Consider the following 13,979-nt stretch of genomic DNA (forward strand, 5'->3'; position numbering starts at 1 on the left):
TTAACCTTTTAACCACAAAAGCAATACAGATAGCTCGGACGACAGAATTTTCCCATGATCATTCACAATTCTGAAATTACATATCTGGCTAGGCTAAAACAAACAATAGTCTTGGTTATCAGGCACCGCCCACATCGTCATAAAGTTTCCCGCATGTTTCGTTTTTGTTTCCATTTTTAAAAAAGAAAAAAAAATCCATAAAATTTCTAAGTCCAACGGGAGTCAAATTCTGTATTCCTGTATTTTGCTCATCAAGGAATACATTTATGTAGGGAGGCTCTTTCCCAGATTGATTGAACACATTTGTTTATTCGGTTATACAACTGTTTATTTGGTTACATTCTAGTTTGAACAACCAAAAATACTCAAAAAAACACTGCCCATCCACACTATATTTTCTAAAGCCATTGCCTGAGAACCGATTCTTTCATTTTTTAAGCCTTATGTACAAGTATTTCTAAGTTCCTTACCATATTTGAAGAGTTAGAGGGTAGAACTTAACTAAATTGTACAAACACCCACACAAAATTACCTTCCTTCCTTCCTATGAGTTACACCAAACTAACAAATAATGCAGATTTTGTCAAATAATGTATGTCTAAATATACATTTTATGATGATCATTAAGTTATTCAAATATGACTGACTATCATAATTTTCATGTTCCTGTATGCATAATAAGTCAACCTTTAAGTCGACTAATATTAATTGCCTGATAGCTTCAGTGGAATTTCAGTTCAACTTGACTACCAGTATTGAAAATAATGCATGACATAAAATTATCAAGCATATCAGCTTTCTAATTATAAGATCAACCAGTAACTGATGTATAATGGATGAATTTACATTAAAATCATGCCAGTGTTAAAAAATACGATTCCACTGAACTCACAGGACACGGGTAATAATAATGACTCGAATGGAATTGTTTATGATACCTCCACATCAGAATGAGATCTGATTGGTTCATGTGATCTTGATAAAATACAGTGTATCCCGCCTTGGAGGGGAATAAAAAATTTTGCGGGAGAATAAATCTCTTATACCCCAACACGAACAAAACAGCTGTAGTTTATGGCCCCTCATGGATGACTAACATACCACTCTGTAACGACCTTGTTGACATGTCATCTTTGACGTCTTTATCCATACTGCATCTCACTTTCAGGACTATGGGTTGGAAGTTTCATTGGAAGTTTGAGGCAACCTACAGGTATGCAGGTCGTTTGAGGCAACCTACAGGTATGCTGGTCGTTTGAGGCAACCTACAGGTATGCAGGCTGTCTGAGGCAACCTACAGGTATGCAGGTCGTTTGAGGCAACCTACAGGTATACTGGTCATTTGAGGCAACCTACAGGTAGGCTGGTCATTGAGGCAACCTACAGGTATGCTGGTCGTTTGAGGCAACCTACAGGTATGCAGGTTGTTTGAGGCAACCTACAGGTATGCAGGTTGTTTGAGGCAACCTACAGGTATGCAGGTCGTTTGAGGCAACCTACAGGTATGCTGGTCATTTGAGGCAACCTACAGGTATGCTGGTCGTTTGAGGCAACCTACAGGTATGCTGGTCGTTTGAGGCAACCTACAGGTATGCTGGTCGTTTGAGGCAACCTACAGGTATGCTGGTCGTTTGAAGCAACCTACAGGTATGCTGGTCATTTGAGGCAACCTACATGGGTGGTGAGTCTTGGTTACAAAGTATTGTTTGATAGCTTGTCATTGTACCCAATCAGCGTGCATCATTGCATATATCAATCAATGAATTGTCTGCCCCAGACTCTGTTATTTACATGCAGAAACCATTTTGCTGGAATATTGCTAAGTGTGGGGTTAAATAACGAACAAATCAACAAAGTTTTCAGGTATGCAAGTGGGAAGCTGTGTTCATCGCTGATTGTTCATGAAAGTGATTCTCGTGAATGCAATGCCCGAGATCCTACTCATCAAGTGTTCCAGTTCTTGGATGATGAGCCTTGGTTTGTCTGAATGATGCCCGTGGCTTTCAGGAAATTGGTAATGGTAATCTTGGCCTTTTCTCACATAAGCTGATGTATCCTGAAATATCCTGAAAATACTGTTCAGTCAAAACTCACTGATACTGTTCAGTCAAAACTCACTGATACTGTTCAGCTAAAACTTACTGATACTGTTCAGTCAAAACTTACTGATACTGTTCAGTCAAAACTCACTGATACTGTTCAGTCAAAACTCACTGATACTGTTCAGTTAAAACTCACTGATACTGTTCAGCTAAAACTTACTGATACTGTTCAGTCAAAGCTCACTGATACTGTTCAGTTGAAACTCACTGATACTGTTCAGTCAAAACTCACTGATACTGTTCAGTCAAAACTCACTGACCCTGTTCAGTCAAAACTCACTGATACTGTTCAGTCAAAACTCACTGATACTGTTCAGTCAAAACTCACTGATACTGTTCAGTCAAAACTCACTGATACTGTTCAGTTAAAACTCACTGATACTGTTCAGTCAAAACTCACTGATACTGTTCATTCACTTTGGGCTAAATATGCAATTTTTGTAAACAAAAACTCAAATCTAATGGGGCGTAAAGTTTATTGAGTATTATGTTATGGTACTTACATTTCCGGTAGTTGGCACACGTTTATTGGAGAATACCCACATAAATAAATACACGTATTGGAAGATACTGGCAAGATGGCATTGATAAAACAGACCTGTACATCGTTCTACCATAAGCATTAAATAGTGTATTATGTTTTTAGCGTTTATGGAGGTGTACACATAAAAAACGTGCATACTGCGTAAATAAGCACAAAAACATTGAGGTCAATTTTTATAAATATATCAATAATACCCAGGTAAAAGCGTCACAGACTGCTTATTCACTCATTAACACAAAAAAAACACCGGTTGACTAGAGAAAAGAATCTGTGACATCAGCAACCCAAGCCCTGCCCATTATACTTTCAGCCAATCAGGAAATAGCAGCCCATAAATGGGCATGGAAAAATTGTTTTCTTGATTAATGGAAAAATAAAAATAAAATAAATTGCTTGCTTAGCCAATCAAATGCCATGGAATTACTTGCAATTTTCAATACAATAACAACACTTCACAATCTTACATCAGATCACAACAAGCATGCCCCAGATCGGACCTGTCAAATCTTTTTTGACATATTGAATAAATTGATGCTTAATAACTTGCATCACCTCGACTGGTTCAGTGTACAGTTCACACTGGGGTGTTGATACAGACGTGCAGGAACACACATCACAGCATTAATACTAGGGCTGGGACGGGTAATTGAGTAGGACCTGGGTACCCACAGGACTACCTGGAGCCGTGGTTAGTCATGTGATATGATCATACTAGTCATATATCGGACATTTTCTACCAATCTCTTGAGAGGTGGAATGGGGTTTAACGTCGCGTCCAAGATTATTGCACTAATAAAGCGACGTGCATGTACGTGTGTGTGTTTGTGTGGCTGCTTGTACTAGTCCGGACTGATGCCGATTTATAGTGCTAGCTCACTGAGATACCATGCCGCAGTTTTACAGTCATGAATACCCCAATCAGACACAGTATACCGACTCCGAGCCAACCAGTCCTTGTTTTAGCCCCTTAATGCCGAGCACCAGACAGGGTAACAACAAGTACCATCTTTTAACGTCTTTTGGTATGACGCGATCGGGGATCGAACTCCGGACCTTCCGCTCTTCGGGCGGACGCTCTACCACTAGACAACGGAGGCGGTCCCATCTCTTGAGACCTACAGCGGGTACCTAGATAGGGTAGGGTAATAAGGGTGTTGGGTACCCGGATAGTAAATTTGGACTTGTTTGTCCCAGCCCTAATCAATACATGCACTGGTCCTACTGACCTCACTACTTTGGTGGATGAATTCTTCTCAAGCATTTTACACTTCTTTCTTTCACAGACCTAACTGGCTTGTGGCAGTATATATATGTTCTGTCACCTTTATGATGTAAATACAGACACAGACACAAAATAATCTGAAGAATATCTGTTGAGCTGACAGCCAGTTATAACTTCCCTGTAAATCAACAACCATTTTGGTTTCAGTAAAAGAATGTGGTATTTTGGAATGTTTGTTTGTTGTTTAACGCCAATCTCAGCAATACTCCAGCTATATGACGGCGGTCTGCAAATAGTCGAGTCTGGACCAGACAATCCAGTGATTGACATCATGAGCATCGATCCATGCAATTGGGATACGAAGACACGCATCAACCAAGTCAGTGAGCCTGGCCACCCGATCCCGTTAGTCGCCTCTTACAACAAGCATGGGTTGCTGAAGACCTATTCTAACCCGGATCTTCTTGGGTCATTTTCGAATGTACTTTATCCAATATGACAACATCTAATCAAGTTACTATCAGACAAGTAAACACATCAAAGTTATGCTCACTGTTACATATCAATATCTCCAGCACAACAGGACAGAGTTGTACAACTTACTCTCAGAAAAATAATGTGATTGTGCTACATTATTACCCTGATCAATAGATTAGTGTGCACTCCTTTTTCATTTTCTACTCCCTGGGGAGTATACAAATCAAACTGCCTTTGAGGTGCTGGAAAGTTAAGAGTCACATCCTACCAGGTACCAAATCCTCGAAACCCTCAGGAGGCGAGGTGCCAAATGTGGTCACCCATGACCACTGTTGCTTAACTTCACCTGATTTGTGACCTGTGCGCTGTGCACAGGACCATGTGCCACCACAATACAGACCAGACACACCTCATTAACCATCCCACGTAAACAACAACATGCACAAACACACAAACACACAAACACACAAACACACACACTGATATGTGTGAGACCCGGGTTACAACAGGTACCAAGCACTCTCCTGCTTGGGTCGGGTGGTCAGGTTCACTAGCTGACTTGTTTGACACTGAACGTGCCACTTCCATGTCAGTACTGAATACTGCTTGTATGACATCTTCAAGAAGTTGGTGATGCAGCGGCTTGGAAATAATCCAGTCTGGACGAGACAAGAGTCCAGTTGGATGTGAGAATTTCTATCTAATCTGTATGTCCATACACAAGAGTAGGTATCAAAACTTGGTTTTCGACTTACGCTCCTAAAGTGAAATGATTATCGACAGACAGACAGACAGACAGATGAGGCGTAGACTATATGCCCGGGGGATAAAAAGGCAGTGATTGATTTTGTCAGCCACAATCCACACCATGGCTACATTCAACTGAGTCTGACCACCCAATCCATTTGGTTCCCTCTTACAACCAGCATAGGTTGCTGGGGACCTGTTCTAAGCAGGAATCCACATGGTCGGTATGGTGTATGAATATGACATATATTGCACTATTTAATACATTTACAACAAACTCAGTGTCACAATATCACGAAGAGCTCTTAGTAGGTGGAGGTATAAGGACCTCCTGATCATAAGGAGCATTCTGCACAGTTGCTTGTATGGAAGACTCGGATTTCTTGAAGACATCTTCCTCCTCAGGTTTCACTTTGGCCCAGGACTGTTCCTCTCCACGAGCAAAGACGATGAAGATGATTGTCCCGACCACATAGACGCCTGCCGTGATGAAGAACACAATTCTCCACCCTGCTATCGTCTCCTGTGGGCAAGTGCACAATGTATGACAAGTATTTCATAGCTCACAAACAAAACTGAATTAAATCAGAAGATTACATATCCCCTTTTTTCTTTTAATATAAGCCCGATAAACGAACACAAAATCCATCCCCTTTTGAGACTTGGTACAAATTGTTTCCATGGAAATTGAGAAAACTTAAAATGCCAAAAATCTGTAAATTGACCATTGACAATATTCCCACCCATTCAATGCCGGAGGATAAATATGATATGCTTCATTTTAGATACTGGTGTATTTGTAACTAAATTCTGCAGTGGCCAGTGTAGAGTTCATACCTGGTTTGAAAATACAGTTGACTCACAATAAGTGGCAAATCTCAAGGGATGAGCCTAAAGTATCTACTTATTCAGTTTGCCATTTATCTGACTTGTTTCCAACTTTTATATCCTTGTAGTTAACACAAACTACAAAGAGTCTGTTCCATTAATAAATTGTTTTCACTGTCAGTACAGGAGTACAGACCACAAATAACTCGGTGAGATACAGTTAGTGTTCTCTCTGTTAATCCATTAAATGTCACTAAAAAATACAAGTCTCATGATTGAAACTGTAAATTTGATGAAGGACATACTAATCTGTAAATCTGAGTGTCAAGAGGGTTATTTTTATTTCTACCCATTCCACCAATACATTCTACATGGTCATCTCTTACCAATCGTGTTGGTGTTCAGTAACTGTATCCATCCTTGTGGAAAATATCATATGCACACACACCTTCTCACTTACGTTTCGTGTATGCTCCCGATCAACCCCGGAGGCAAGAGTGTCCACTTCCCTGTTTATCAAAGTCATGTAGAAACTAGGCTTTGATACAGGCTAGTGGACACGCTCGCCCCGGGAAGATGGCTCCTGATGAGAAATAATGTGATTGTAAATATACAGAAGTGTGTATGATTCTGTTGGGCCATACAATAACCACACACTTGAGGATGAACAATAACAAACAAGCATGCAATGCTCATATCCCCCGTCCGGAAACAAACACTATAGCCATTTTCAAAGTCAAAGTCAAAGTCATTGATATGGCTACTTGAAAATGTCAAAAATCCCCAAATATCAAAAGTTTACCACTAGACCTATCTATGTGCCATGTTTGGTGAAAAAATATTGTACTGATTCCAAGATCTGCCCCGGTCGTTGCCATGGAATTTCGAAAAATACAGGAGCCTTTCGATCTGGATTTTGGACAGGTCACCAACAGTACAAGTCCTATTAAATTTGAAGAAGTCTGTGTTAACACCAATGAAATATGGCAAATAATCAACAGTCGTGTTATTGGTTTCCAAGATAAGTTTGAAGAAATCTAAGTTTGAGATCGAAGAGGTACGACTTTATTCTTGCATGAAAGTGCCCTGATGTGACCTGATGGACAGCCCTAGGTTGATTGTGAGAGCCGACATGTTTGTAGAGGAATATTGGCAAGTAAGTATGGTGGAAATAACACTCGAAGTTCATCGTTTCATTTTGGATTATGTGATGTAACAATATTTTGACTATTCTTTTATTTGCAATTTTGTTTCACTAAAGTTTACATTGGAAAACATTCACGAAAACCGTAGATCTGTTGTAGCAGTGAGATTTCTTTGTATCCTGGATTTGACGAATGACATGCTTGCTGTATGACATAGCCTAATTTAAATACATATGAAAAAGCCAAGCATGAACTTGTGCAACATGATAAAAAACTTTGCACAATCAGATATACATTGTCTAATTCATCATGTTTCTTTTGATTTGGAAGGAGACGAGCGAAATCATCTTGGATTGTGTTGACAATATTTGTGATTTATATCTAATTTAAATTCAAGAATAAATATGTATCCGATCTCAACACGGCTATGTCATGTCATTGCGTTAAACTGTCATGGTATAATGAGTGCATGACTGGTTGTAGTTTTATGAATGAAAAGTAGTGATAACTCTGATAACTTCTCAGTCAATCAAACACATCATGTACACATATTAATGTGATAATCACACTGCTGGAAAGGGATATTTTCTCACTGAGAAATTACCCCAAAGTAAATTCACTTTTGGGTAATGATACAGTACGCGCCCTGAAACAGATCAGTGCAGACACATCGCAGGTGTACTTACATTATTGTTGGTGATGATGCCAACCACTTGGGGGCCCAGGAAGCCGGGAATCGTAGCAATCCCATTGGTTATACCCAGCAACACTCCTGTAACCATAGCAACATCGGTTACTACATCTGTCACAAGTTCCAAGAATGGTAGAGTGTTGAACAAATAAGTTAATAATGAAATTAAATTCATTGATCATTATACATATTACAGCAACATATTTGTTTGTTTGATGTTTACTACAATATAAGTGTAGCGGCTATAAAATTTCCGAGTCCCGTGATGGGATTCGAACAACGGACCTTCTGATCAGAGGTCGGACGCCTTGTCCACATGACCAAAGAGGTTAACCCCGTCAGTAAGCTGACAAGGTAAGGATGTCATCTGTGGGATGACTCCACGCCCTGCTACATACTCCCCAGTCAACAGAAGGCACGTCCTGGGCCGCATAGTATAGGGTACTGAGACTTATTTTGCTCAAATTTAATATGAACATGCTCAGCCCCATGTTGGGCTCCAATGTAGAGGCCATAAAATTTTCGAGTCCCGTGATCGAATTCGAACCATGGACCTTCTGATCTGAGGTCGGACGCCTTGTCCACATGACCAAAGAGGTTAACCCCGTCAGTAAGCTGACAAGGTAAGGATGTCATTTGTGGGATGACTCCACGCCCTGCTACATAAGCATTTCCCTATAACCCCATCCAGCACGGGTCAGGGGTTGACAAGCCAGGATCTGGGCTTCAAACAAAGAAACTATAAACCCATGCACAGCTTAGGGTCTCAACTCAAACTAAGGTGTCACAGGCCATGTATACAGTTTCTTCGTGTGCTGTTTAACACAGCACTCAGCAATATTCTAGCTATATGACAACAGCCTGTAGATGAGGTGAAATGGGGTTTAACGTCATGTCCAAGATTATTGCACTTATATAGCGACATGCATGTACGTGTGTGAGTGGCTGCTTGTACTAGTCTGGACTGATGCCGTAGTGATAGCCCACTGAGATACCATGCCGCAGTTTAACATGAATACCCCACTCAAACAGTATAGTGACACCGAGCCAACCAGTCCTTGTTTTAGCCCCTTAATGCATAGCGCCAGACAGGGTAACAACAAGTACCATCTTTTAAGGTCTTTTGGTATGACGAGGCTGGAGATCGAACCCCGGACCTTCCGCTCTCAGGGCGAACACTCTACCACTAGACCTCGGAGGCGGTCCAGCAGCCTGTAAATAAACCACCAGACAATCCAGTGATTGATATTATGAGCAATGATCCATGCTATCAACTATACGTCAACCTTGACGACGTGATCCATTAAATGGCCTCTTACAAACAGCATAGGCTGATAATGACAAATCCTACCTGGAAACCCCACGGATGGAGTCTTCTGTATACTGATGCAATGATTGAGACAACACTAATATCTGACAATAGGTTTTGCATTTTCATGTCTTGTGATGTCATTTATCACATCCCACTCAAAAGTTTCTCTCTATTGGGATGCCAGGTTAGAATTAGCCGCCAGCAACCCATGCTTGTCGTAAGAGGTGACTTAATGGATCTGCTGGTCAGACTCGGGACTTGGTTGATTGCGTGTCATTGTGCCCTGAGATTTTGTGAACCGTTGCTCACAATATCAGACACTGCATTATCTGGTTAGTCTTTAGTGATAGTCTTTATCCTTATGTGATTAAACAAGAGTTTATATTCAGACACACTGAAGATGTCGAGATACCCGAGAACTTGGGCGCAATGTCCAGATGGTTGATCATGTATCCCCCCATTGTGATCCCACTGGTTCCCAAGGCCAAGGTCAACAGCGTAACTGCCCACACGTGGTTACAGCCCACGTAGCTGACGCCGATCACCATGCCAGCAGGGAGCATCAGTCCTGAAGGCATTCAAAAGGAATTTCTACAGAAAAATAGGAATTCACAGAATGTACGAAAAAAGGTTGAGTATCTGTATCTGTATCTCACAGATCACCCCAAAAGTCCCAGATGTTTTCACATGTCAGACATCCAATACCTACATTTACAATTGAAATCTACTAGGTGAGGTGAGGTGAGGTGAAATAGGGTTTAACGTCATGTCCAAGGTTATTGCACTTATATAGCGACATGCATGTACGTGTGTGTGTTTGTGTGGCTGCTTGTACTAGTCCGGACTGATGCCGATTTATAGTGCTTGCTCACTGAGATACCATGCTGCAGTTTAACATGAATACCCCAATCAGACACAGTATACTGACTCCGAGCCAACCAGTCCTTGTTTTAGCCCCTTAGTGCCGAGCGCCAGACAGGGTAACAACAAGTACCACCTTTTAAGGTCTTTTGGTATGACGCAGCCGGGGATCGAACCCCGGACCTTCCGCTCTCCGGGCGGATGCTCTACCACTAGACCATGGAGGCGGTCTGAAATCTACTAAGCGTAATTAAACAATTATACAAGCAATGACAAAAATAATATTTGCTGTCCTCTGATTTTATCCCATCCCCCCAAAATTAGAAAAGGATTGAAAAGCGGGATGTTTGAAAAAATGTGTATGCCCCACAAATGTGTGCTAAAAAATCCCACCCCTTACTGAAAGTAAGATGTCTTTAACTTACCTAATGAGTTCATGAGTTTGCGGGTGGCAACGGTTGTAAGGTAACCATGGGATCGGAGATAGTCGGCAACGAACCCAATCAGAACTTGCACAGACCACAGGGCTGCATATGGCACAGCAGACAGCAAACCATCCTGACAGAAGGAAAGAAAATTTGACCATGAATTTGGAAATTACTTCATACCGATTGGTCAATCAGAGGTATCAAATCACAATAGCCACATCTGATTTAAACAGCTGATCCGATGGCCGCATTACTACAGAAGCTAATATTTATCGAAAAGTAGTTCTTTCTCAGTCATTGTCGGTAGGCATTTTCAAATAATAGTATGTGAAATAATAAGTTACAAAATGCAGATTTGTGGTATTTATAATGCTCAAAGTATGTGTGGCAATACATTTTGGCCAGAAAACAGATAAAATGGACTAGAAGAGTGTGTTTCAAGTTTTAAGGAGCTTAAAATTTGACACTTATTTACAGCTGACTGTGAGGTCATATTTTCTGTGTCACAGTGGGCAGTGTGACATTGATGGGATGTGCAGAGTAGAGCTCAACCTTGCAAGGCTTGTTTCATTTTCTTTAGGGGTGCCCAAGTTATGTCGCTTACTAAGTTGCTGTGCTACACCCTTTCAATGCCTGTTGTATATGCAAATATAAGATAGCGATGCGATAAATAGCAAAGAACAGTGAAGAATGAAGTGTGGTTTATTGTTCTATCATGACGTCATTTCTGGAGATTCGAATATGCGCTCATGACTTGATGACGCCGTACATTGGACAACGTTATTTTTGAAAGGGAAGTATCTAGTGATTTAGCTAGGCAATGTAAATAAACGCAGGGGTCGAATGATAGCATCGAAAAGTGGGAGAGCTATGACAATCAGTATTGGGAGAAAAGGTACAGGTAATCGACGTGAGGACTGTGAGAATATGCAGAAAACACCGACACCAAACCCATCTGTTAATAAAATGGACTTGTGTTCTTGTCTCATGTAAGAAACAAATGACTCGTGGTCGCTGTGCCCCTCATTGTTTATTCTCCCTGCAGTGTTTTATTGTACGATAAACAACTCCCACTCATCGTTTATTTCTTATATGACATATCAACATCATGTACATCCCATTTAAGCATGTTGGTAAAATGTACAAGTTTTAAAAATATTTTCCAAAATTTAAATACCTTATTCGACGTAATAAGCGCCCCGCTCTAATAAGCGCCCATTGCGATATTTGCTAATATATTGGCTAGTGAACAATCCCAATCAGCACCCCTTCCGATTGATCAATGTACACAGGACTTATTTATTCGTGTATAATAGGCACTCGTGTGTTATATTACCCTTAATTATGGGCAATTAAATTCTTGAAAAATATATCTGTCGTATGTAAACACTTCAGGCTGTTAGCATAAACAACGAAATTTATGATCTTTCAACTCAAAATAATATTCTAATAAGCGCCCCCTATTTGTAATTTTGAGAGCGCCCTGGGCGCTTATTACATGGAATACGGTAATGATGATTCCCTGTAGAGAATCTGACCTGGAAATGTCGGACAAGTCCATTAATGAACAGGTGGGTTTGGCTTGCTATTTCACACACATTCTCACAATCCTCACATCAATTAGAGAGAGTGGAGAGTTACTACCGAAGAGACATCCACAAGTTAAGGTATCGTGCATCTACTCGCAACTCTGCACAGCCAAAAATGGTGACAGTTCTTCAAACTCTTCACTTTCAGTTCTACATTAGGGGTTTGTTTGTTTGTTGTCAGGTTAAATTATTTTTGGTAATTCTTGCTGAGTACAATAAGCTTCGCTTCATGCTGATTGGCTTGTTTGTACCAACTGTTTTCGTTGTGTGTGAAGAGGTCACATGAATGCATTGTCGCAAATATTGAAGATGTCATCCATTGTTTGGACGTCACAAATGATATCTTGTGACATGTTTCCCCAAACTAGATAACCTGTCCTGAGATCAGAAAACACACATTAATTTTCAATTATTTCTCACCAAGGCTCTGAACATACAAAATCTATTCACTCAAAACGGATAATCCATAGTTCTGAGTTGCGAGAAGGATCGTCTGTATGTTACGTATAGTCATCTTTTGGAGACATATTGAAAAATGTGGACTTCCAGAGATATCAGCTCCGGAACTCCATAGGTCATTCACTACATTCCAACTTACAGACTGGATATCAAACTTGAGGATTCTCTTCATGAACGTCGGGAGGCAGGTGAGGAATGTATACTGGCCCCAGTTGGTTGCCACATGACCGCCAACAATCCCCCACAATGCCCCAGAGGTGAAGATCTTCCTCCAGGGTGTCTTCAGATGCTGCAAAGTACATGAACAGATTCCTCACAGAGCGTTCCTCACAGCACCTTCCCTACAGACACACAACATTGCACCTGGAATTTCCTACAGGCACATATACAGCACCTTTCCTATATTTCTTTTTTTTTAAATGTATTTGTCTATAAATTGATAAATGTCATTTCAGTAAAAAAAAAAATACAAAGTTATTTTATTTTTTACCAAAAAGAATTTCACCTACATAGATCATGTTAAAGAAACTTATTTTAACTATAATTTCTATTTTGACAATGGTTTTAGAAAGAATACCTAATTTTACAAATTAAACATAATATATATACCGTATTCAACGTAATAAGCGCCCCGCTCTAATAAGCACCCACGGCGATATTTGCTAATATATTGGCTAGTGCACGATCCTAGTTAGGACCCCTTCCGATTGATCAATGTACACAAGACTTATTTATTCGTGTATAATGCGCACTTGTGTGTTATATACACCCTCAATTATGGGCAATTAAATTCTGGAAAAATATATCTGTCGTATGTAAACATTTCAGGCTGTCAGCATAAACCACGAAATTTACGATTTTTCAACTCTGTTTTTTTTAACCAAAATAATATTCTAATAAGAGCCCCCTATTTCTAATTTTGAGAGCGCCCTTGGCGCTTATTACGTCGAATACGGTATATATATATATACTAAAGAAAAAAAGTAACTAAGTTTCATATAAAGTGGACGGCACACAATGATTGTTTAGCTACCAGGTGATCATAGAAACACTTTAGTTTAACTGTAAATAACGCTTACGCAATGCCACAGATTGGTGAAAATCAACGTCCAAGCACTGCAAACAGGACTGGCACAAAACAAAGTGCAATACATTTGAATCATTCACATGTGATGTCAGGTCAACAGAACAACCGTATTCAGTTGGTGCATCAATGGAATTGATACCAAACTGCCACATCAACAGTTGGGATAATTCCTGGGTTAAGACTAATGAGTGGCAGAATCGTATGCAACTAATTGAGGAAGCACAACATCTGACCCCAACTTTTGAAACAACATCTCCTTGGATGTTGTAAATCATCTGGGGACCCGTGGAGATTCCGGGGTAGAATAGGTCTTCAGCAACCCATGCTTGCCGTATAAGGCGACTATGCTTGTCGTAAAAGGCGACTAACGGTATCGGGTGGTCAGGCTCGCTTACTTGGTTGATGCATGTCATCGATCCCAATTGCAGCGTTAAACAACAAACAAACAAACAAACAAAAATAAATCATCTGGTGCCTTCAATGCACC

General features: G+C 40.4%; 1 protein-coding gene across 1 annotated transcript in view; it reads right to left on the minus strand.

The window, feature by feature from the left end:
• Positions 1-4,795: 4,795 nt before the first annotated feature.
• LOC124149494 (sialin-like) overlaps positions 4,796-13,979 on the minus strand; it is a 32,101-nt gene continuing 22,917 nt past the window's right edge. The window contains exons 8-12 of the mRNA XM_048394220.1: positions 12,545-12,694; positions 10,355-10,487; positions 9,481-9,636; positions 7,752-7,837; positions 4,796-5,615 (exon numbers count right to left, since the gene is read on the minus strand). Of these exons, the coding sequence (XP_048250177.1) occupies positions 5,385-5,615; positions 7,752-7,837; positions 9,481-9,636; positions 10,355-10,487; positions 12,545-12,694 (756 nt within the window). The 3' untranslated portion in view covers positions 4,796-5,384. The remainder of the gene's footprint in view (positions 5,616-7,751; positions 7,838-9,480; positions 9,637-10,354; positions 10,488-12,544; positions 12,695-13,979) is intronic.

Source organism: Haliotis rufescens, unplaced genomic scaffold (genome assembly GCF_023055435.1).
Source record: "Haliotis rufescens isolate VD_foot unplaced genomic scaffold, xgHalRufe1.0.p SCAF_1, whole genome shotgun sequence".
NCBI classification, from domain to species: domain Eukaryota; kingdom Metazoa; phylum Mollusca; class Gastropoda; order Lepetellida; family Haliotidae; genus Haliotis; species Haliotis rufescens.